Source organism: Zonotrichia albicollis, chromosome 2 (genome assembly GCF_047830755.1).
Source record: "Zonotrichia albicollis isolate bZonAlb1 chromosome 2, bZonAlb1.hap1, whole genome shotgun sequence".
NCBI lineage: Eukaryota > Metazoa > Chordata > Aves > Passeriformes > Passerellidae > Zonotrichia > Zonotrichia albicollis.
In genome coordinates, this window is record NC_133820.1 from 80,921,886 (window position 1) to 80,945,741 (window position 23,856).

The 23,856-nt window shown below is 39.5% G+C and overlaps 1 protein-coding gene across 3 annotated transcripts in view; it reads left to right on the forward strand.

Moving 5' to 3' along the window:
- The window catches only part of SLAIN1 (SLAIN motif family member 1), a 49,590-nt gene that overhangs the window by 15,018 nt on the left and 10,716 nt on the right, over positions 1-23,856 (forward strand). Inside the window, exons 3-5 of one of the 3 annotated variants that reach the window (XM_005487517.4) lie at positions 13,188-13,337; positions 15,199-15,348; positions 17,432-17,770. In XM_005487517.4, the coding sequence (XP_005487574.4) occupies positions 13,188-13,337; positions 15,199-15,348; positions 17,432-17,770 (639 nt within the window). The remainder of the gene's footprint in view (positions 1-13,187; positions 13,338-15,198; positions 15,349-17,431; positions 17,771-23,856) is intronic. The other 2 variants (XM_014267400.3, XM_074535577.1) reach the window with 2 other exon arrangements.

Below are 23,856 nucleotides of genomic sequence, written 5' to 3' on the forward strand. Positions count from 1 at the left end.
GGATTGCTGTGATTGCAGTGACTCAGCACCGACCAATACAAATGATTGAAATTACAAAGCAGCTGTTACTTTCTAAGGATTGAGAATATTTCTGAAATAGTGGATGAACTGCTATCAGTGGGATTTTAAATCCGCTATTGGCTGCATATTGTGGGGATGTCTAATAGACTGTTTTAAAAGAGTGTGGAGGTTAATTTCTGCACCAAAAAAAGCCTGATTAGGCTAAGTGGTCTTGAAAAAGGCTTCCTTCTCAGGCTGAAGTTAAGAAAACACTGTAAGACTCATAATTTTTTTGCTATGTAGAAAGTAGCTTGCTGATGAGAGAAGTTTCTCATGTTCTTAGTAGCCTTGAAGGATACAGAGCATATCCAGGCACACAGAAGACCTCACATGTTCTTGTTGTGTTACCAAAACAAAAGTAACCTAACAGGAGATTGTAAGAATTGATCCTGTCAGTGCACACAGCCTTTCTACACCCTGCAGAGCATGCCAGGCTCCAATATATCTGCACAGCTCAGTGCTGCATGGATAATGCACGTTGGTATAGCTGTCACTGGTATCCAGCGTGAATGAATGTCATGATAGTGCTCATATTTTGGTTTTCAGGTTTCTAGTTACCATATCTGTTTCTCTGTGTGTTAAACATTGTTAAACATGCTGTAAGGGCTTTCAAGATAAGGTTCATACTACTTTATTTAAGCCATCTTAAACTTCAGGCTTGAAATTAGTTACTAGTTGAAAAACAGCAACATCTTCAGAGCATGAGATCTCTCTTCCTCCAGTGACAGTGAGTAGCATCATTGGTCAGGTAGGACTGGAGGTCACCTTTGAATGTTGTATGCTAGTTGAGATGAATACAGGTCACAGTTTCTTAAAAGATGGAGGATATGCTGTGTTTTGCCAAATGTTCTCCTTCTCCTCTGTGACTGAAATTCAGATTAGCTTCTGTACTGTAACTCTCATAAGAATTTTTAATCATCAAGCAAAATTAATTTCCAGCTTTTACTTACCCTGTGGTATACTGGAATTAAATCTGTTGAAAACAGGCTTTCTGCAACTTCAGGACTAACATGAGGCAAGAATCAAGTGTCTCCAGTTTTGTGGTACAAAGGAAGGTAACTAAATAAATACAATTTAAAAAATCTTCTGTGATTGTGTCTGACATACTCTAGATAGGAGTAGAAAACTTAAAATCATAGAAATGTAGTAAGAAGAAACTGAATGGATTCAAAACCTGCTGAAGTCACTGGAAGTCTTTAATTTACCTGGGATTTGTGCATATTCCTCCAGGTATTTGCCAATGAATCATATGCTTTTAGGGATGAGTGTCAAATAACTTGGACAGGAGTCTTCTGCTTTATGTTTCAGGCGGTAAAATGTGGTAGGGTTTCCGCATATGTATTGTTTCCAACATGACTGAAAAAGAAGTAATTTTATGCTCTAGATTTGACTGGCAGGGATCCAGTACAAATTATTTCAAACTTTGGAATTTGATGCCCTATATTTAGAGATTTTACTACAGGGGGACTTTGCAAAACTTGCCTAGACACCAGGGGGTTCTTCTGACTCATATAACAGAGCTACATGTGGTATTTTTGACATTTGTATAAGTGTTGGGAAGGTCAGGTCTGTGCTAAAGATGTGAATGCAGCATGGTTTTATTCATCAAGAATGTGAAAAGATGTACATCTGTGACCTGCTTTGGCCGAAGTCCCTGGTATATACATACATTTGTTCTGGGACGTTTTCCTTGTATTGATATAGCCTGTCTAGTCCATGGCAATGCTTGTAGAGTGTTTTATAAAGAGCAACTTTGCTCAGTGGTGTAAAGTCATTTATAGATGTTATTCTACTGTATTGGCAAAATGCCTCTTCACCCACAGGCTTATTTGGTTTTCATATTAAGGAATCCAAAGGATTGAGTGGGTGTGCGGAGTACACGGGTTGGGGAAGCCAGTATCTTCTAGCTGCAAGGCAGATGCCCAAGAAAGGAGCATGGTCATAAGCATATTCAGGGAGTTATCTGACAGAGAGCTGTCCAAAAATGAATTTACCAGCTTCTACTGCAACTGAAAAAAATTGTCACTACAACCACCAGGATGTGTGTGAAGGTGGATGAAGCCCTCTGAATAGGAGGCATGAAACCGCTTCTTCCTCTTGGATGGTGAGGCAAACTCCTCATATAAGGATAGCCACAAGGCACAGAGCTGACTGGCTGGGCAGGAGGACGACCTCTAACAAAAGTCACGTAACCAGTGTATATACCAGATGGATTTCCAAAGAAGCAGCAGGCCAGATTCCTCTCAGTCAGCTTCACCACTGGATAAGTTTTAGGATGATGAAGGGCTTATTTAAGTGCACAGATTTATGATCATGGGCCTACATCAGAAGCAACTCCCGCTCCAGCATACATTATTAATTTTAAATGTAATACCAGGTTTCTCTCCTCATTGATCCAGAATCTTGGCTATCGAGAGTTGTAAGTTAGAGGGCTCAGCTTGCCCCAGGGGATTGTGTCCAGGGAGAGTTGGAGTGCTACAGCTCTCCTGTTCCTTTCTGTTAAGTGGTTTGCAGTCTTGCAAAAGCTCTGGTAACTATTTTCCATATCAAAGTGGAAGGATTTTTTTTTTTAAAATAAATATCTTGATCAGGGCCTGACTTTAGACTTCGGACTTTCTTTGTTTCTTTACACCAGACCTGAAAATCAGTGACAAACCCTACAAACAGCATGATTTCTGGTGAGGTTGCCAAAATTGTGCCTCTTTCCTCTGTGAGGATATGTCATTGATCCAGTTACAGTCAAGGTGCCTCTATGCAAGATGATAAGTATAGCAGTTTTGAGCCAGAGAAAACAGGTCTACCTCCATCCTCATAATTCTGGGTAATGGCCATAAGCCACAGAACTGTGCTGGTAATAAATCTGGCACAGTGCCTGTGAAACTCCTGGTCACCAGAATTTTACCACGTGAGCTGCATCCTGGGCAGGCATCTTCCCTGAAGATGCTGCGAGTTTGGAATTATGGCAGCTGTGGAGGTGATGGCCACAGCCACATGCTTCTTGCTGCTGCATATCTGCTGACATTCCCTTGACTGTTGCAGACAAGAGTATGTCATACTGGTCTGCAAAGCAAATCTCCACTGGATTTATAAGCAATGAACTGTATGGTAGACAAAGTCTGCTAGCGCTCTGCAAGCAAGTAGGCTGTGAAGAGATGTCCTGAGGCCCAGACATGCTGTCTCTCAAACCTGGGAGATGCCACAGACCCAACCTGCATTTAAAGAAAAAGACAAAAAGACATTTTTCTGTTCAAAATGTACCTGTTTTTGTTGCTTGTGGAATGTTGTGGCAAACAGAACAATTAAACCAGGTCTGAGTGATTGCAAAATACTCTTCTCACAGTATTCCCTGGGATTTTGCTGTATCACACTGTCACTGAAATACAAACAAAGTAGTTGCCAAAGGTAGCAAATTCAAGAGAGAAAACCAGGTTGGGATGAGTTTCACAATGTTTATGCAAAATGAGTATGAGACTTTGGCTTTTGCCTGTCATGTTGTGGTAACGTGTGCATGTGTGTAATCAATGATAGACCTGTGTTTCATTAAGAAAAATATAAAGTCTTTAACAAATTGTGCCAGCAGAAATTATTTCCCTTTGGATTAGTAGGCAGTGAGTAAAATGTGATTCATGATGATCACAACGCTCCAACAATGTTGAAGTGATATGATAGGACTTTTGGCACAGCTGTGCTTAAATCTTAGTGCCACAGACTGCAATAGCAAAGTCTTTATGAAGACACCCTTTCCACATTAAAGGAGTAGGGCCACAACTCCGAAATTAGTGTGGTGTGGAGGTTTGGCAAAGTTATTTCAACAGATTAATTTTCCTCTGGGGCACAGCTGGCTGCTTTGAAGGTACACTGTTTGTAGAAGAGACATTAGTTTCTTGCTGCAGTTCTACCTTCCTCTGGTTGATGCACTAGTCTTCTCAGAGCTTCTTCAGAGCTCTTCATTTGTGCTTACAGAGGTTGCTGCCCCTTCAGATCTACTAGCTGAGATGATTGGATGATGCCCAATTCAGTCTGTACCTGCTGGGTACCTTACCAGAGACCTGGGAATTTACAGCCAGAGCCAGCAGAGTCAGGAGGTCTATCCAGCTGGCCCAGAAAGAGTTGGGGGAAGATACTTCAGTGGCCTGAGGTGCATTGTCTGCACACCCTGATGGTAGATCTTTATCCAGTGAGTGACATCATAAGGTGGTTACAATTTTCTTTTTTGTTGCTAATTGTTAAAATACGCTGAAAATGTCTTGCTTTACTCTGTGCTTGTGTGGGTGTGTGAATGACTGGATTCAGACATGGAGTTCATCTCTCCTGCCCTTACACACACCTTGGAGACTGTTCTCTGATGTGTTTCTTTTGGAGGCAGTGTTACTTCAGCTGTCCCACCTTCCTGCCACTGTTCTCCACTTCTCCATCTCTCCCTTAAATGTGATGGTACAAGTGATCTTCATCTTCCTGGTAAAGGGGATTGAGAAGCACTTCCTTGTTTAAAAAAATTAACACAGAGGTCCCCTCCCAACTGGAAGTGCTGCTGAGAAAGTTGCTTGGTGATTCCAGTTGAATACCAGCTGGTTTCAGGAGGATGTATGCAAGCATTGCAGTGCTCTAGAGCTGCGAGAGTTGTCTTTTTCAGTTGTTTAGAAAAAGTGAAAACTGAAGGCAGTCTTTGAACTCTGTTTTTAAGCTCTGTTTATTGTTCTCTGTAATGAATTCAGTCAGAGAGTTTAGTTTGTATGCAGAGATCTGTACTGGAGCCAGTCACACTGGGCTGCCATTGTAGGCAGAGCAGACAAAGGAGTATAGCTCCCTTTGCAAGGGGTGCTATACCTCTTTGTCCTTTGCAAGCAGAGGTGAGATGAATCATTCCCTCTCCTTCCTCTTGGAAAGATGGTGTCTGAGGTGACTAGGTCAGCCATTGATGTCTGTACAGAAGAGCATCTTCCTTGTGGCTGGGGCACAGGATCCAGCATCCTAAAGCACCATGAATAGATCTGGAAGAGAGAGAATGTGGGAAAGTACTGTATATGACTGCCCTGACACCATGCTAGCTGTATAGCCAGTTCGGTGACTGACAGAACCAGATGTGAACTCTGAATTAGATGAGATTTATTAACCTTTGGTGGATTCTTCTTTAGTGAGATTGTGTATTCTTCCTGTGTTAATTTTTGCATTCACAGTGCCCTTTGGTAAGAATCCTTACCAAAATCCTGTTTTTGAAGGCTTTTAAGGCCTTACTTGAAGGCTTTTAAATTAAGTGGAGTAAACACTCTTCCTAATAATGAGATACTAATAGTTTGGTAGAATCTGGCTGGGGCTGTATATTTTGTTCTAGGTTACCCTGTGTATTTATACACAAGAATGAGTTGTCTGCTCAGAAAGGTCTGTCTTACTTCATACTAGCTGAAATGTGAGCTGCTCATGTGTGCACATGGGTTCTGGTCAATCCACCTAATCCAATGGGAATACATCAGACTGACTTTTTTGTATAAAAACAGGGAGCTGGGGAGGGAACAGATATTTGGGCCCTAGGTCATGCCTAAGGCTTAATATTTCAGCATAGTATTTGGACAAGTTCCCAAAGGAGGGAAGCCAAGTTTGGCTGTTAGTTCTAATCAGAACATTTGCTTTTGGGCGTGTGAATGCAGGTAGAGTTTTGCACCCAGGAGGAAAATAAATGCTGAGAGAGTTGCGTTTTTCACAGAGCCGCTGTGCTTGTCTGTTTACATAGCTGTACAGTAAAAGGCTTGCCTTAAAAAAAGAGCCAAGTTAAAAAAACCCACAAAACAAGACTAAACCCACAACCTTACCCTCCAAAGGGCATAACTAAAATCCTCCTTTGGGATTTGTAGGAAGTAGCTTGCACCTTGTGATTCCATTTCCTTTCTAGTCTTTTGAATCCTTTGATGTCATAAAATAATTTTTGTTACAAAATTGGGTCAGTGAATGGTGTTTGGAGTTTCCATGCTCTTCAGTGTGCTGCAGCTGGACCGTGCTATGGGTGTGTTTTCAGCATTCAGTGTGTACAAAAACAATTTTCAGGTCAGTCTTTCACTGGAATACATCAAACTAGAAGAGTAATTTACATTTACCTTTGAAACTTCCCTGCTCACACCAATGGGTAATCACTGGCACAACTAGACTGTGTCATGCAAAGTATTAGTCCTGAATCTTAGATTTACATTTTTGTCACCAATAGCAGTATGTCAGACACCACTGCTGATTGCATTCCTTGCTATGCTAGCTGAAGGTGACAGGAACTGCTGCAATTTAGACAATCTTTCTGATTCTGCCTTTAAAAGAGGTCTGTGCTATTTTTTCTGGGGTAGCTCTTGAGGTATATGCTGTAGCTCTGTATATCAAGCAGTTTTATACTAATAAATACCAACTGAACTGCTTTCTTATTCTATGCTAATACTAGATCAGTTCATGTGAATGAACTGGGAAACAAATTTCTCAGGTACTCCCAGTTTTCTCACATTTTTAAAACTTAAGTTCTCACATACTCTTGAAGTTGCTTTTCAGTTTCCTAGGCTTAGGGGCAAGTGAAAACTCTTCATTAATTTTCTCAGCTCCTCCTGATTTATCGCTGTTTGTCCATGTGGTGCATTGCCCCTAGCTAGACACCAGCTGCCCACCAAAACTCTGCTATTGTTCCCATCTTCATTTGCACAGGGAAGAGAAAATTTAATGGAAGGGTTGTGGTTCAAGATGAGGACAGGGAGAGATCAGTCACCAGTTAGTATCACAGGCAAACCAGACTCAGCTTAGGGAAGAATTTATTTTATTACCAATCAAATCAGAGGACAGTAATGAGAAATAAAAGCAAATCTTAAAACACCTTCCCTCCCACCCCTCAATTCTTCTGACTCTTGAAAGGAGTCCCTTTGTGCAGTCTATACTGGGAAGTTTCTGTTCTCATTGCAGTTGGGAATGAGGGGTGCTCTCCCTCTCGTGATGGAGAAATCAACAGGCAGAAATGACAAACAAGCCTCAAGCATTTTGTGATCTCTGTGTGACAGGGCAAGGAAATAGTTCTGGGCAATGACAGTTTCAGTGTGACTGCAAATGTGCATTAAGCAGATGAGGTGTGACTGCCTGATAGCAAAGTTTCTGCCGCTAGTAGGATGGCTGGCTGAGCTACAGCTGTGGTTAGGAAATTAGACTGGAATAAGCTTATGGGATGACCAAGGCTTTCCAGTGGGAGACTGGAACTGGGAGTGTGCTGCTTGAAAAGTCAAGAAGTTTGCTGTGTAACGTTCAACAAGATGGGAAAATGGATGTGCCCCAAACTAACTTCCAGATTTACAGGTACAACTCCATGCTCTTTACTCACAGTTATTAGAACTGAAAACATTGCTGTCTTAAGCCCAGATTTTACAGTCTTGTAAATTATAAACCCATAATTTTTTCTAAAAAGTGAATTTTTAGGACTTAAAATTGCAAAGGAAAACTTTGAACACTGTGTTTTGAAAAACTGTGGAAGGTATTACAGTCATTCTGAGCACAGGACTGAGTGCCTCACCCTGTGAAACAGACCAAAGATTGCACGTAGTTTGAAGGTTCATGTGTTCAGGAGCTACTGAGGTACTTGAAATACAGGTTCTGCTTTTTTGAAAGCTTGGCTCCCTGAAGTTCTTCTATTGGATAGGTGCAACAGTGTTGGTTCCTGGTAAGTATCTAGCAGGATACTTACTGTCTTGTATTGCTTCAGGTTCTCTCATGAACATTTTCAGCCTTGTATTGCTTCAAGTTCTCACATGAACTCTGGGTTTTCAAGTGACTCAAGTAAATCTCTACAGGCTGCTGAGTAGTGGGAGCCCATGTTCCCTGCTTCTTGAGCCAGTACTGTTATTGCATAAGAGCACTAATCAATGAGTAGTGGGGAATATTTTCATGTTTTCCTCTGTCAGTCTTTTCAGGCATGTTAGACACACAGAGATTCCCAGATGTATATCTTACTGCAGGAGTAGTTCTCAAACTCTGCATTGCTTTTTAACAGGGACCAAAAGTGAAGGTAAAATACATGTCTTTGGGAGGGAGAAGTTAGTTATGCCTCACTGAGGTGATGCCTCTTAGTTGGCTTAGGCATTCCTATCTATGGTAGAGTGAGGGTTTTGAATTCCCTTCCAGTACTCTGGATTTTCTTCTGTGATCAGCTAAATGCTTCTGTTTTCCATGTAGGTCTCTGTATTTTATTCCCATGAGAGATATTTTTCTTTTAAGCATGGCTACTGTGCAACCACACATACTCAGAATACATCAGGGAATTGGTTTGGGTTTTCTGCTCTAAAGAAATTGTGTTGGCAGAAAATTATTTGCAGTGCTGTGGATTGACAGTATTGTAAGTGTTCCTCCAGTGCTGGCTCAAAATGGGATTTTGTTCAGGCTTTGTAATTAGAACCCATATTCAAATGTCTGCATGTATGCAATATAATTTGTTTTAAGCATGAGCTTAAAAGGTATTTTTGACTTTGCCTGGAGGCCTATACAAAAATTAACTAATTGAGTGGATAAACAAGCCAGATGATGCCTGATATAATTTAGCATGTTTAGTCAGTAGTACAACACTGATATGTATGATTTTATTGTTTTCTGTCTTTATAGCAAAAAAAATATTGTTTATTTGTGTTGCTTAGAGTGAAAGAAAGTTCTTGTCTGGCAAACTGAGCTCCCTGAGTTACATAATGGAGTCCTGAAAATGGGAAGATGTTTAAAATGTGCATGTACTTGGTTTGGTTTCTTGGAAACCCTTATACCCTTAGCTAATATGACAACAGAATCACAGAATGGGTCACACTGGAAGGGACCATAGTGGGTCATCTGGTCCAGCCTCCCTGCTCAGGCAGGGCTGTCCTATAACGCATTGCACAGGGTTGTGTCCATAGGGCTTTCAAGTACCTCTGGTAAGGGAGCCTCCACAGTCTCTCTGGGCAGCCTGTTCCAGTGCTTGGTCACCCACATGTCCTGGATATATCACATGTGATGTTCCAGGTGTACCTGATTCCTCAAATAGAGGATCTGTTCCTGAACTGTCCTTGTTCACACCGGTGTAACCCCTCATAACTAAAACAACATAATGAGGATCTCTGCCCGTTATTACCTTGTGTTCCAGCTGATGAACATTCCCATTAATTTAAACAGCAAATTTCATCTTCCCTTTCAAAAACATGCTTCTGTATATGTTTAGGACTTTTTTTTACCTTATGTGGCTTAAATGAGGAATTAGTTTTAGGAAGGGGATTGCTTTAACAATGGTACAGAGTCCTGTGGTTTTGCAGGGTGTGTGGTTCCTTTTGAGTGCTGTGGATGTTCACATGTTCAGGCTTTCATGTGAAATTTTGCAGCAGTTCTTATTAAATACTGATTATTCACAGGATTCAGTATGGTGAATATTTTTATTTTTAAATTACTTCCTCATATTTTCTTATATGAGTTACTGTTTTCATCTGTTTTAGCATTTTGATATCTCCAGGGATGTTATAAAAATAAGATTAATTAATTTTTAAACCTTCAGTTCTATTAGTAAATATTTAAAAGGTATGAGCAGTCTCACTTGTTGCTGATTTTATTTTTGGAAGGAAAGGTTTTGATTGCTCACTTATGTGGTCAGTTTGAAAGTCCTTTTTTAAACATATTAGAGTAGGTACTGTGTAACACAGTGCATTATCAGCAGTCTAGTTATTAAGAATTTATCAAAACTAAGGAAATAATATGCAGAAAGTTGGACACTTCTAATAGCTGTAGACTTAAGATGACTGGGACAATTTACGCTTATTTTATTACAATATTCATTCCACCACCTTAATGCATCAAGAGGTGAAATTTAAAGTGTTTACGTCTTCGATGTCAGCAAATGAAATGGATTTTTTGGCTTCTTTTCTCTTGGTTGTTGTTTTAGATGCCTCTGCTTTCCTTTTCATGGCTGAATCTCTTCCTTCCTCCAGTGCAATTCTTCATTACTCAGAGCAGAATTATCTATGTTCCTATTCAACTGCAAAGATTAGAAACTTACTTTGTTTTTAAAGGGTACCTGATCATCTTACTTCACTGCAGATAACTGGCATTGGGGCTTTAAGAAGAAGCTGCAAATACTGTAAAATTCAGAGCTGAACAGCTAGGAATTTAAACTTAAAATAAAGGTCTTAACAACATTGTCTCATCCATGCACAGCAGAGTAGTGCCTATACTGCTAACCAGGACAGTCTCACATTCAGTTTGGAGCAAAATAAGTGTTCTGAAATGACTATCTATTGCACAGGTTTGGGATTTTACAAATTTTACATGAATTTACATATTTGCTTACATGTCTGTAGTGCTCACTTCCTACGTAACTTTTTATGGTTTTGGCATTAGCACAAGACTTCAGTAAGTCTAATTTTGCTGTCTTTCTTAGTACAGTAAAGTGCTCAATATGTACGTTGATATTCCTATTTGAAACCTAATGAAAGCTGCTTTTTATATTTGATCCTAAACAATGGATTAACTCATATGCCTAAAAATGATGAATGCCCATATCCATATCCATTTCCTGATGTTTAGACTAGAAAGTTTTATTTTAGGCAGAGAGGCAGAAGTTTGTAGGATTGGGAGTGTTTTACATTGGTGTCCCTAGAGATTTTATATATAAGGAGGTTAGTGTAGATAGAGCTTCTTGGCTCCATCCATCCATCCATCCATCCATCCATCCATCCATCCATCCATCCATCCATCATCTTTCCTTGAGAACACATGCTGTTTGAAAGAGGAGTTTGAAGTCTGGTTAGCCATAAATATTAATTAAATTCTTGGTGTGGGTTCTTGCTTTCAAAGTCATAATAACTGTTGCCTTGTGCTCAGTGGGCCAGCTCACAGTGGTTATTGTAGAGGGCAATGAATGATGTTTATTTATGCTGTGTGCCTGACCACATCTGGGGGTGAGAACATGCTGGCAGCTAATTGGCCTGGCAAATGGTCAGGCTGCTACAAAGCAGTGGCTTGTCCTAGGCAGGAAAATAAAATCTCAGGCAACTGCCATCCCTTGCTCTTATTGATGGTTCCTGGTGGAAATGACAGACATTAGCTGTGGATGTGATACTGAGATCTGCTCTTACTGTATGGATTTCTTTCAGTGAATATCTTAGATCAGTTTGCTGTTATTAACACCTTGTGAATTAATCTCATCCCCAGGGACTCATGTTAATTGCTAGTTTGTAGAGTTACGTTCATCTGTGTTTGCTCTCCTTTTTGTCCTGAGACACTTGCATGCTTAACTTTAGAACTGATCCTGTTAGTGAATGTTGAGGACAAACAGTCCAGCTGGGGAGTCTGTGTTATGTGCCTTGGCTGGTATCGAGCAGTTTCCTGAAAGTGGTGCTGATGCTGCCTTTAAAGATCTCAGAACTTTGGGTGTCTTTGAGCTCGAGGGAACCACAATCACCAAAAATGAGAGAATTGCAATAATTCTTCAGTGAGGGGACAGCAAAGAACACAGTTTGAATTTTTATGCTACTTATGTGTACTAAGCTACCTTCCTCAGAGCCTGAGCCCTGCAGGTACTGCCTGTCCCTGCAGACTGCTGTGTGCCTGTGCTGGACCAGGCAGTTGTCTTCATTCCAAGCTTAGTAGCACTTGTGGGAGGAGTTGAAGAGGCTTTCACTCCTTAAAAAACCCAGGATACATTTAAGTAGATCAAAGCAAAAGGAATAGGAGGAGAAATGACACTGTTTGGATTGGTGACAAACTGATTGTTCCAAAAGTTGTGAGGATGTGATTGACAGCCTAACAAGACATCCTTCCCATGGCTACTTGAAGTTGATGTTAGCAGGAGGGAGGAATAAAGTTTGTATGTCCTGTTAAATCATTTTGGTGATAGGGAGGTTTGAAAGCAGAAAACTTGAATGTTATTTGAATGGCTGTTAGCATGTAAAATGACCTGATGAACAAGTTCAAATAACACAGCAGATTGTGGTAATAAGTAGCCATGTGATGGAGAATGGCTTCTGGGGGCTTCTGGACCCTTCTGGTTTTGAAAATCAGTTTGTGGCACCTGACAGTGCAAAGAACACCTGCGGAACATTGAGGCTATGCTGTTGATTTCAAAGCTAGGTGTAAGAATTATCATGGCTCCCCCTCTTGTCTCACTATACATAACATCTATGAGTAGAAAATAGATTCTATTTTAAAAAAAGCAATCCCATCATATGTTTTCCATCTTTCTTTGTATTTGTATGAGTTCTCTGTAAATTTCAGAGAATATATATGTCTGTATATTTTAAAATATTCCTTTTTCTTAAAACAAATTTATTACTAATATTTATTTATTTTTGGAAGAGCATGTGAATGTTGTTTATTCTACTTTTTTAAGGTATGTAAAATAGGCAAACAGAGGACAGTTGTATTAATACTGGGTGGGTAAGAAAATGTAAATTAAGTAAATGTAAATGAAATAGGCCTTTAGCTTTATTTTTGCCAACTCTGAGTGCTTTGTGATATTGCTTAGAAAACCAGATGCCTTGCAAGCTTTTTGTAAACAATGTATAGAAAAAGGGATGCCTTGTTCTGTTATTCAAGAAACAGTGGGGAAAAAAGTCATGCTTATGCAATCAGGAATTTGGTGGTGTAAAAAGAGAAGGGAAAATATGGTAGCTTAAAAGCTTGATATGGGATTACAGTTGTTTTTAGCACTTGATGGTTAAGTGTCTTTTACTGCTCTGTCTCTAAACTCTCATAACTCATAATTTAGCTGCTAATTCAATTGTGTGATGATTAATTGTCATGAACAATTCCTTGAAGAGCACTATAAATTTCATTTTCATTTCTCTGCTAACTGTAGCAGTTTTTACTTCCTGTTATTTGTGTGTTGGTCACCCAGTGATGTATGTGATGAATATATACCAAAAAGGTGCATATGCAAAATACAGTCGGCAGATATATTTGCTAGAAAACCTTTTAGACCTCACTTTTACATGCAGAAGACTGTGCTGTTCCTCTGATTCACTGCTGAATTGTCACCATTTTTTTCCTCTTGTATTAAGTAGAAAATGTATGATGAACAGATTAAGATGAGATGATTTTTCTCTCTGACAGTACTGTTCTATGAATAACTGTAAATCTTGTTTTCTCCCCCTCCTCCCTCGCATCCATAACAGCTAGCCGATGGCGGAGCCTCTTCTCTACGCCTGTCTCCTTGGCTTTTCCCTATAGTCCTGTTGCAAGACTCACCCCATATACCAATGGCTGTAATAGTCCCAGCTTCTCTAAAACTTCCAGTAAAGCAATACTAACACCTGAGCGGACAGGTAATGCTTATCTTTTTATTGATTTACGGTGCTTACAAAAGTGCTTGATTGTATCTAATCCTGCTAGCATTTAACAGCAATACTCTTTTTAGATGATTGTATATGAACTCATATCTCAGAGGGAAATTGGAGTTTTGGGCTTTTTTTTAATGCCCTAAAATTTGGCTGTTAACTACAAGTGTTATGCAGCATGTTACAGGAGAGTGATACTAGTAAATACCACTAATGATTTACCCAGTAGTACAGTTGTGACTGTGTCAGCTTCAACAGTCCCCAGCTTTGTTGCTCATTTCTGCCCCATGGTGCCCCTTCCTTGTGTCCACAGAAACATATGTACAGCTGTGTAATGAAATTGGCAGTGAGAATCTATAATAGAAGAGCTGGCAGAATCATGCCTGTTTTCAAGCTGATATTGTTGCTTATGTTCAAGATTTTTTTTATGTTTTCCACTATTTTTCAGGGTACACACAAGTTCTAGGAAAATAGAAAACTTTCTGTGGTCTATAAATTGCAAGGATTTTCATTTTCCTTCTTCACTACAGATATCAGGAGTCAGTTTGTATCTGTGACTGCCCTTAAACTGCAGTGGCAGTGGAGAAAACAATCTGCTGGGTGAAAGGCAGTTACGTTTTATTGCTGGCAGGAGCAGGCATGGGCTGATGATCAGTGTCACACCCATCTGTGTGCAGTGTTCCTTACAATGCTTGAAATCACTGCAGAAATTCCTATTTTAAGGGATATGAGCACTGTGGGTGAGAAACAGCTCCAGACAGAGAGCCTGCTGTAGCTGTCTGCTTGTGAGTGAAACATGTTCCCTATTCAGTGCATGAAACCTAGTTGCTAAATGAACTCATGCTATTTGAGGTACCCTCAGGTACCTTTTCTAACTTCCCTCTGCAGCTCCAAAAGAGCACAGCTGTTACTACCTCTGCAGAACCTCAGGGACTGCTCTAACTTTCACATTTAATAAAGCAAACATATTTACTCCATACAATCCTTCCAAAACAAAGTAATCCCCTGCTTATCCTTTTCTTTTGGAGATATTATTAGAAAATAGCTGAATTTAGGATGAATTTTAGGTGGCTGCTTTCAGCAGTGCTAGAGGATGCAGACACACCTATGATACAAGCACAGCTGGTGAGCCATAGTCACAGCAGTTTTTGCCCTGCAGGCTGTGGGTCTCTGGTGGTCTACAGGACATTAGAAAATTATTTACTGTTTTAGTTTATGGGATTTTTCTTTAAAGTTGGGCAACGACTAGCTCATGCAGCTAATTGAAGGTTAGTTTATATTTTACTATTACACTCGGGGAAAAAGTGTAATCTAGAGCCTTTCAAAAAGGTAGCTCTGTGAAGAAAGTAATGCTTTCTCTGTTGCATAATGTTCGACCCTAATTGTTACTGAGATTGAGTTATATGATAATTATATATAGTTTAAAAAAAGAATTGTAAAATTTAGCTAAATGGCATTTGAGTATTGAGCAGATGTCAGTGACACATATCCACTTGTTTTTCAAAACAGAGTAGGGAGAACCACAGTCCCATAAGAGAGTTGCAAATGCAGATTTTGGTTAGACTATACTAATCTGAGCTGTATCAGAACAGTATTGGGTAAATTATTCATTGTCTGGGCTATGCAATGCTATTTTGGGAACAAGCCAAGGAATTCATGATCCATTCCTACACTTACTACTTCTCATGAATATCAAAGCTCTTTGCTAATTGTTAGTGAATTTCACTACACTTCTGTAAGTTTTTATGTGCTATTCAGAAAATGTTTTAAGCTACTGTAATGTAAATTCAGATGATTCTGAATGAAGTTGGCCATATTTGTAGCCTAAAGTGTATGCTTTCTTACTTAGGGTACATTTCTAGGAGTTCCCCTTTGAGTCCACAGTCATCGATAGACAGTGAACTGAGCACTTCGGAGCTGGAGGATGATTCCATCTCCATGGGGTACAAGCTGCAGGACCTCACTGATGTTCAGATCATGGCTCGTCTACAGGAGGAGAGTAGGTGGCACTTTTTTGGTTTTCATAACAGTCTGAGGAAGACTTCTCATTATAGTTAAAACTGCTCCAGTCTGGTCTCAGTGAAGTAAATATTTTTTAAGTTGTATTGCCTCTTGAGTGGCAAGTGGAAGTACTCTTCACCTGCATGGAGAAGGTGTGCATGTTGTTGGGTTCATGTTAATCTGAACTGGTACTGGATCTTTCAAAATCTGATGTTTATGTTTTCCTGAATATTAATTGAACTAATTTAATTTCTGGACAGGGAAGATCCTAAAGCATTTTTTCTCATACATGCATTTAATGAGAAAGGTAAAAATAAGCAGCTCTCTTGGCTTTCTTTGCCTCCACTTCGATTTTCTTATATTTTCAGATGAGTTTTGAAATGAAATACCACTTAAATACAGAATTGGGGCTTTTAAATTCAATATCTTGGTTTAAAACTAGTAATTATGCACAAATCTGAGTCTAAAGTCTTCTTTGACATAGATTTTAGTTGGGCTTAATAGTAATTTTTGTAAAATGCCTTTATTAATAAATAAAAGGCATTTGACTTAGAGGTTACTGAGACATTAAGTGGAGTATTTCGCCCGTATCCTGTTAGTGCCAAGTGAGATATCAAGGAGGAAGTGATGAGATTAAAAGCAAGAGAAATTCACAGACGGGGCCTGAATGAAAATGCCAAGTAATAAGTGATTTTATAAATCAAAAATAATAAAATGAGAAAAAAAATTAGAGCCATGATCTGGCTGAAGCCACCAGACTGGGCAGGCAGTGTGATCACCTGCCAGCAGGAGAGCTTGCTGAATATCTGGTGGGACGCATCATGTTCAGCAGAGAAATTAACAAGTGTTCTAATTTTAAAAAGAAAAAAAGTTATGACTGTCAGGGTTACAAAGGATTGCATTATTTAAATGACAGCTGTGCTCATCTCCTTCAGAGTGAGGTTTAAAAAATACTTCAGGTACTGAGCTCTTTGAGGAATCAGGGCATTGGCAGACTGGAAAGAAAAATGCTGGTTTCTCTTCAAATCTGTGTCATGTGCAATTGATTGTATGTCATCCTTGTAGTAGCAGCTGGTGGAGAATGTTTGAGCACGTGACAGTTGTTGACCACTTAATCCTGTGGAAAGTGGCAGTTCTAGACGTGCGCGCAGGCACGCTCTCCTCACAGCCACAAATAGAAACTCCCACTTGAGGAGAGGGAGAGGAAGCATATTAAGAAGTTTGCATTATGAAGCAAAGACATCTGTTAAAAATTAGGGCTTCTTGAAGGTCTAGGAAGGTTGTTATCTGCAGCTACTTCAGAGTTACTTGTCTCCTGGAAGTGCAGTGTTTTTTCCTTGGTTGCTGTGCATCTGGAGAAATGAGGGATGTGCAAGTGATGTAAATGTTTCCCTCTCACTTGATCTGGAGCAAACAGGCTCTTCCAGGGTAGTGCTTATTGTAAGATGGTTTTCAAAACCTGACATTCTGAGAAGAGGGTGTACTGTGTAAAATACAGTCTGAGAAGATTGTGTACCTGTGTAAAATACAGTTGTGTTACCGCTAAGCCTTGTCCATGGGACTGGATGCTATCAGGAAGTAATTCTTGTTCAGAGAGTTTGGAGAGCCAGAAGATTTAGGTGGGTTGTAGGCTTAAGAAATGTCATTGTAAACATTTTTGTTGCACGAATACAAATGTTCAATAGCAACAGCTTGGAAAACTAATGTGGGTGTAATTCCTCTGATTAAGAGTATTGAAAAGTTAAAAACTTAGTGCTCATGTAATCCTTATTGGCAGAGAAATGTGTGCCTCCTGAGAGTGATTCCTCTTAGGAAAGGCATCTAAGACATTGTCTGGGGACTCCTGTATTCTTTATTAGTATTTTATTTAAAAAAAAAAATTCAAGGAGAGAATTCAGGCTTAGATGCCTGAAAGGTGGATCCAATGAATCCTACATCAGATCCTCAGCCTGATTACATTTTAAATTCAATTCTTCATGTAAAATTCTGTCTACTTACCTGTGCAGTTTTCAAGATTGAAGTGCATATTTAGAGTTAATCACTTAGCAGAAGCTGAATCATCCTCCTCTTGGAATTTACAGGCCTTAGGCAAGATTATGCTTCAACTTCAGCATCTGTGTCAAGGCACACTTCCAGTGTTTCTCTGAACGCGGGGAAAAAAGGGACATGCAGTGACCAGGAGTATGATCGCTATAGTCTTGAGGATGAGGAAGAGTTTGACCACCTCCCACCTCCGCAGCCACGTCTGACTCGCTGCTCCCCCTTCCAGAGAGGGATTCCTCACTCACAGACTTTCTCCAGTATCCGGGACTGCAGGAGGAGCCCTACTTCCCCACAATTCCCTACAAATACCTATCAGCAGCCCTTCTACTCTCCTCAAGCCCAAACTCCAGAGCAGCAACCAAATAGGATTAATGGAGGTGGGTTGCATGCTTTTCTGAGAAGTGATCTTTTCTTTGCCAAGTGCCAGTGCCGTTTTAAAGATGAATTGTACACAAATTGTGACAAACATTGTGACAGTTTAAGCCTGTGTAAATGATGAAGGGATGTTATTGTTAAGCAATTTTCTACAAAATGTAATCTGTGACCTGATCATGACAGTTGTGGCTTTGGTCTGTTTTAAAACGTTGCAAAGATGACCACAAGTGAAGAAAGAAACAGAAAGTAAAGCTGAGCATGTTTTAGCAGGCTAATAGTTGGCTGGAAGAACCTCTGGGGCTTTCAAGCTTGATTTACACATGTCCATTCTGGATGCAGTAAAATACAGATCTGGATTTTCAGATTTTAATTTTATTTCTTATTCCTGAGTTTGCTGTTAATGCAGCTGTGCTGTGATGAGTGCTTATGGCCCTTTGCTTCTGTTCCAGGTCTGATAGGGCTGATTGTTAAAAGTAGTTGGAGATAATGTCACTCCCAAATTATCCTGAGTTATTGCTGCTTTTTTGCACTGCATTTGAGATGCATTCCAGAATATGGAAGATTTGTATCTCGATGCTTACTCACGATTTAAGTTTCCCTCCATTTTTGCTGTTAACTTCTTTTCTTTCCTCATTATGATCACAATTTTTCTTCTTTCTGCTGCATTTTACTTTCCTATACCTTCAGTCTTTCCCCCAAGTTAATTCTTAACAATCCATTTCCAGCCATAGTCTTGTTTGTAACATTGTAGGTTACAGCTCACCCTTGGGCAAGAAAATAAATGTGATGTTCAAAACAACATATAGTTGCTATTTATGGTGCTACAGGTATGCATGTTGCATTTCTGACAAACAAGACATGACAGGTTGGTGCCCAAACCACTTCTATTCAAAGTAAGCCCTGGCATGGAAGTATAATTGACAAGTGACAATATAGAAGGAGAGGTGATGTTAACAGAGGGTAGAGCAGCGTGGGTGTCTGTTGGTACACCATTTGTGCCATATTAATTTTAATCTTACTTCTCTTGTCAGGGAGGTACAAGAGTGGGACAGCATTGCTGGGCTTGCAGAAATGTTGGCAGTTTGAAGGGAAACCTTTGGGACATTTTTGTTCAGGAATAAGAGAATGATTTGTTGCTGCCATGTTTTTATGTGGCTCCCAAATATGTTTTGAATGGTTTTTTTAATGTTCCATGTCAGTGGAACTTAAAGCATTGGATTTCCTGCATGGAAAGGCATGAAAACCTTTAAGGTACTAAAAACATTAGACTCCTAGTTTATTAACTGTGAAGTGTATACATGTAAAAGACTACCAGTTTTATCACCTGGTTGACTTTTTTCTCAAGGGCTTTGAGGTGTTGGATAATGTGTTTGGCATAACCCAGAAGCTGGGGGATGTGACTTCAGTTACCTGTTTGCAGGAGTAACAGTGCTAAAATAGTACCACTGTCTTTAGGAGGGAATGACCTCCTCAGCTTCTACACCTTCAGCCTCTAACACATGAAACTCTGATCCACATAAGTGACAAATACTGATGGTGAGAAACATTTGTTTGACTGTGTTCTTTTGGCAGACAAGGAGATAAGGAGTCAAGTGTTCACTGTACTGAAGATGTCTGTGTAGTATTACATCTTATCAGCACTTACCATCTTGGCAACAATTTCAGTGTCTCTCAAGAATTCCTGCACATTGAAATGGAGGTAGACTGCATAACAAGAATTTGTCTGTAGCTGTCTGTGATGGATGGTGTGTTAGTTTACACTGTTAGTTTACAAGGGCAGTTGAGAAGGAAGGATGTGGAAGATGGCAAAACTGAACCTTTAGTTTCTGCCTTCAGAATATGTGGAAAGCACGATCCATTATTAATAATTAAGTCACACATACCACAAGACTGCTCTTGGCCATTCCAGCAGTCTTCCTAAATCTTTATCCTTTTGTCTTCTCCCAGAGAGATCACTTTTGTTCATGTATGTGCAGTCAGGGGTCTGGCCTCTGCTTCATCTGGACATTCACAGAGCTTTTCATAAAAGAAGAACAAGCAGCAAGTAACTGTTGAATTTGGACACTCAGTCTAGGGTAAAAAACCCAGTATTTAGCTTTGAACACAGTATTTCTAGTGTGTCATAGTCTACATATTTAGCTTAATTACAATTTTTTGCCTTTAGGCAAATAGTTTGAGGGATGCTGCCCTACTTGCTTTGGTGAACTTGGTTTGGCATGGTCCTCTAGGTGAGGTACTTAATTACCTGCATGTGAAAAATATGGTGAAGGTGTGATAAGCCTGGAAAACTTCCATAATTCTTTTAGGAGTATAGTATTGTTTGCCTGATGAGAAGCACCTACATTTAAGTGCTGAGATATGGGTGCCCACCTCTGTATGAAGGGCCCAATTCTGCTGTCCAGGTAGAATTGCATGAGGTACTTTGCTGCACCCTGGCTTCACCATCACCCTGTGTCAATACTGTTTAGCTTCCATAAACAGCCCAGGATCTGTGGGATGCCATGAGGTACCTTCACATAGGCACTGACTTGTGCACCAGGTGTCTGGTCTCTCACTGTACCTTGTTCTCCATTCACAGGATTATATTTTAGGTAGCACATAAATGGTTTGCAGTTTCTGGTCCTCTAGTGATCTTCTGCCTTTCCTGGGAGTGAGAATAGTTTCTCAGATGTTTTCCAGCTGTGTCTGAAGCTATACTTCAGTGAGCTCATGCATTGTTCTTGCCAATGTATTGTACCAAAGTGCTGCCCCTGCTGTAATATTGACACTCTGCCCTGTTTTAAATTGCTGTACATCTATTTGAAGATAAAATGACATACTTCTGGACCACACCACACCATGTTACCCCCACTCTCAGATCCAGGTTCTTTATCTCACCTTATTCCACTCATGCCTGAATGAATGGTGTCAGTCACATTTACTGCCAGCCCCCACCAGCTTGCTGTACGGGAAGGCTCCTGGTAAAACACTAGTGTAAAGTGGTGGGTGTGTGCCAGTCTTAATATGTTTAGATATGAAATACATTGCAGTGTGTTTAAGGTGTATGTGGGGCCACTCCCAGCATGAGCTGTAGGTGTACTGGTTGTTACTTTTAAACAACATTTTCACAGCCATTATGTTTATGTATTTATGTTATCTTTGCTTTCTAATAGGTTTTATTGCCAGTTCTGGCAAGAATATAAATAAGCTTTGTGTGAAATCTGTGTGGATTTGTTTTCCTTGTTGAATTACACCTTTCTAAATCAGCTGAATTTTCTGTAATGATGAGTTACATCAGAAAAATTACATTTGTTAACTTTTTAAGGTATCCTGATTTTTGGGGATTTTGTAATTGGTCGATGGGTCAGAAAATTGATAATTTAAAGAAAAACTGAGAGAGATAGGGTGTGAACAGCTTTTGAGCTATCTGTTTCAATTAACTTAAGTGAATTTGTCTAGTTAGTGAGTGTTTTATACTTAAATAATGTTTTTAATATGTTTGCAGTGGAAAGATTTATGCTTATGTCTCTCTCCCCTTAGTCTAATTTGAAGAAGTTACTATTTAGCAACTTAAAATGCTGCTAACTATTAATATCCAGAATACTTTATATATAATCATTTTCATAGAAGAAATACCACAGAAAGTCATAAAACCAAGCTGATTTCTGCTTTATATTGTCCATAAGTATACATTCTTTTTGTTACTTTGATGCAAAAGTAACTGCCCTCACTTCAAATTTTAAAATATTTATTCTATTTCTGTTTAATAATTTTATTAATTAGCTGATAATATTTTTGCCCTTTATGCTTCTGATTTTCTGAAACCAGAAGTAATGGTTAACTGTAGTACTGGGAAATCATCCAGAGTAATCAAAACCCAGATGACAAGATACTGAAAATGGAATTGATTTTCTTGTGTTCAGGCCTACTTTCTATCTCTTGAGATCAGCTTGCTCACAACCTTTTATCCTGGCAGACAAAAGATATTGTAGATATTTTATGTAGATTTTAAATTGTCCATTTTTATAATATGTGAAAATTGGAAACTTTGTATTTTGGATAAATTATTCCAGGTAATGAAGGAGTTTATTATAATACAGTAAGAAGAGGTGGATGAAAAATATATGGTTCATGGAGTCGCATCGCATTCAGTCTGATTAATCTTACTGTATATTTCCTATTTCCTTTTCATGTGGTTTTTTAAGTTTTTGGCTTGGCATAAACCTTCCTAAAAAAGCCAGATACCATTCACCTGAAAAAATTTGCTTTTCCAGAAATTACTAGTTATGAGTAACTTTCTCGCCTATGCTTCAAAAATATTAGGGACATCATTGGCAGTTGCCCCATTTTGAAAGCTGCAGTTGTGGTTTCAGTTTGTTGGTTGGGTTTTTTAAGCAAACTCCAGGCAGACATAGAAGAGCAGCAGTACATTGTGTTTAGATACAGGTTCAGTATAGACTTACGAGGTGTTCTCTGCTCATAACCTCTCTTGCTCAATAAGAAAGGAAAAATTCTTTCTAGGAGATTGTTGCAGACTTTATTACAGAAAAGGACTAAAACAATATTACTTTGCTGCCTTTGGATTATATTGAGGACAGTGATCAGTGGGAGAACTCATGGAAGGCTAATGGAAAAATCTTTAATTGGCTCTATCTGTGGCGGGAGACATATGCATGTGGAGCCAGGATGAGATGAAGTAATAATTCTGATTAAAATGGAGGTATTGACATTATTGAGAATGACATCACTCACTTAACTGAAGGTCTTGCTTTAATCTGTATCTGTGCTTTTACACACTGATGTCTCTGTTGTATCAGCTTGTGATTCCACAGACCATTAAAGAGACCCTGGTGTATTTGGGATGTTACAAATGCTATAACTGTGACAAATGTAATGCAGATACTTATCTCACATCCTTAGAGATGAGGAAGAGAAATTAATCCCATAAAATGAAGTTGTAATATAGTCTACAAGAGAAGTCTACAAATTTATTAAGGATTTCAGAACATACTCTGAATGTCTACATAATACAGAACATAATATTTAAAATCAAGAAGCACAGGTTTTTTCCTTATAGCTTTACCCTGACCTCTTTGTACATACAATACATGTAAAGCACAATTGAACTTGCAGGATTTCTGTGAAAGATTTAAATATATGTGAGAAACTGCTAAAGTAGCTCAGACAGTGTTACAGATTTCTCTGAGACACCAGTACTTCTGATTCACTGTATTACATTTCTGTGCTTTTGGTGAGGTTTGGGAGTCCATTTGTTCAAATAAAACATTGACAACACTTGCAGAGAATAACTGTGAAGGAATAAAAGTGTTTTAAGAAACTTCACTGTAGAGTCAACTTAAGCCCTCCCTGCAAGGAGAACCTCATTGGATGAGGCATTTTGGCCGATTGAAGATGATACCAACCAAGGACTGCTACAGAAGTCCCCATCTGGCAGCCCACCAAGAGTGCATCTCTTCTGGAGCAGCTTTGCTCTGAGGACAAGGTCTGTTTGCGTGCTACATGGAATTAATCTTCGGCCAGTGATAGTATCAGGTCAGGGAAGGGAGAAGGAAAGCAGCAGTGGAACGGGGACAGCCACCAGCGGTGCGGGGATCAGAAGACAGAAGGCAGATGCTGCCTGTTCTGGTGTCCTGCCAGAAGGAAGCTGTGCCACTGATCCTGAGCTGACTTCAGAGAAGAAATAGCATCAGGGGAAGAACTTCCTGGCAAAAAATCAGAACTGAGGCAGCAGCTGGGTGAGAGGCGAACTCTTGTCTTCACTGTAATTTTGTGGAATGTTTGACAAAGAAGGGACACCTTTTCCTGCTTTTTGACCTGTTTCTAGTAGTAGTGAATATGATCTGTGCTATGGGGTGGCCTTTTCATGTACATTTTCAGTTGAGGGTATAGGATCTGTATTTCACAGTTCCCTGCTTTTCTTGTGCTGTAGAGGCAATGGGCTAATTCAGCATGGATGCCACAAGTGGGGAAAAGTGTAAACATGCAGTAGGCAGTTCTACTGCAGATATGTGAAAGGGCAACATATGCTTCCTAAAGAAAGCTCATGAAATTACAGGCACGTGTGTATATGCATGAATTATTCTTAGAA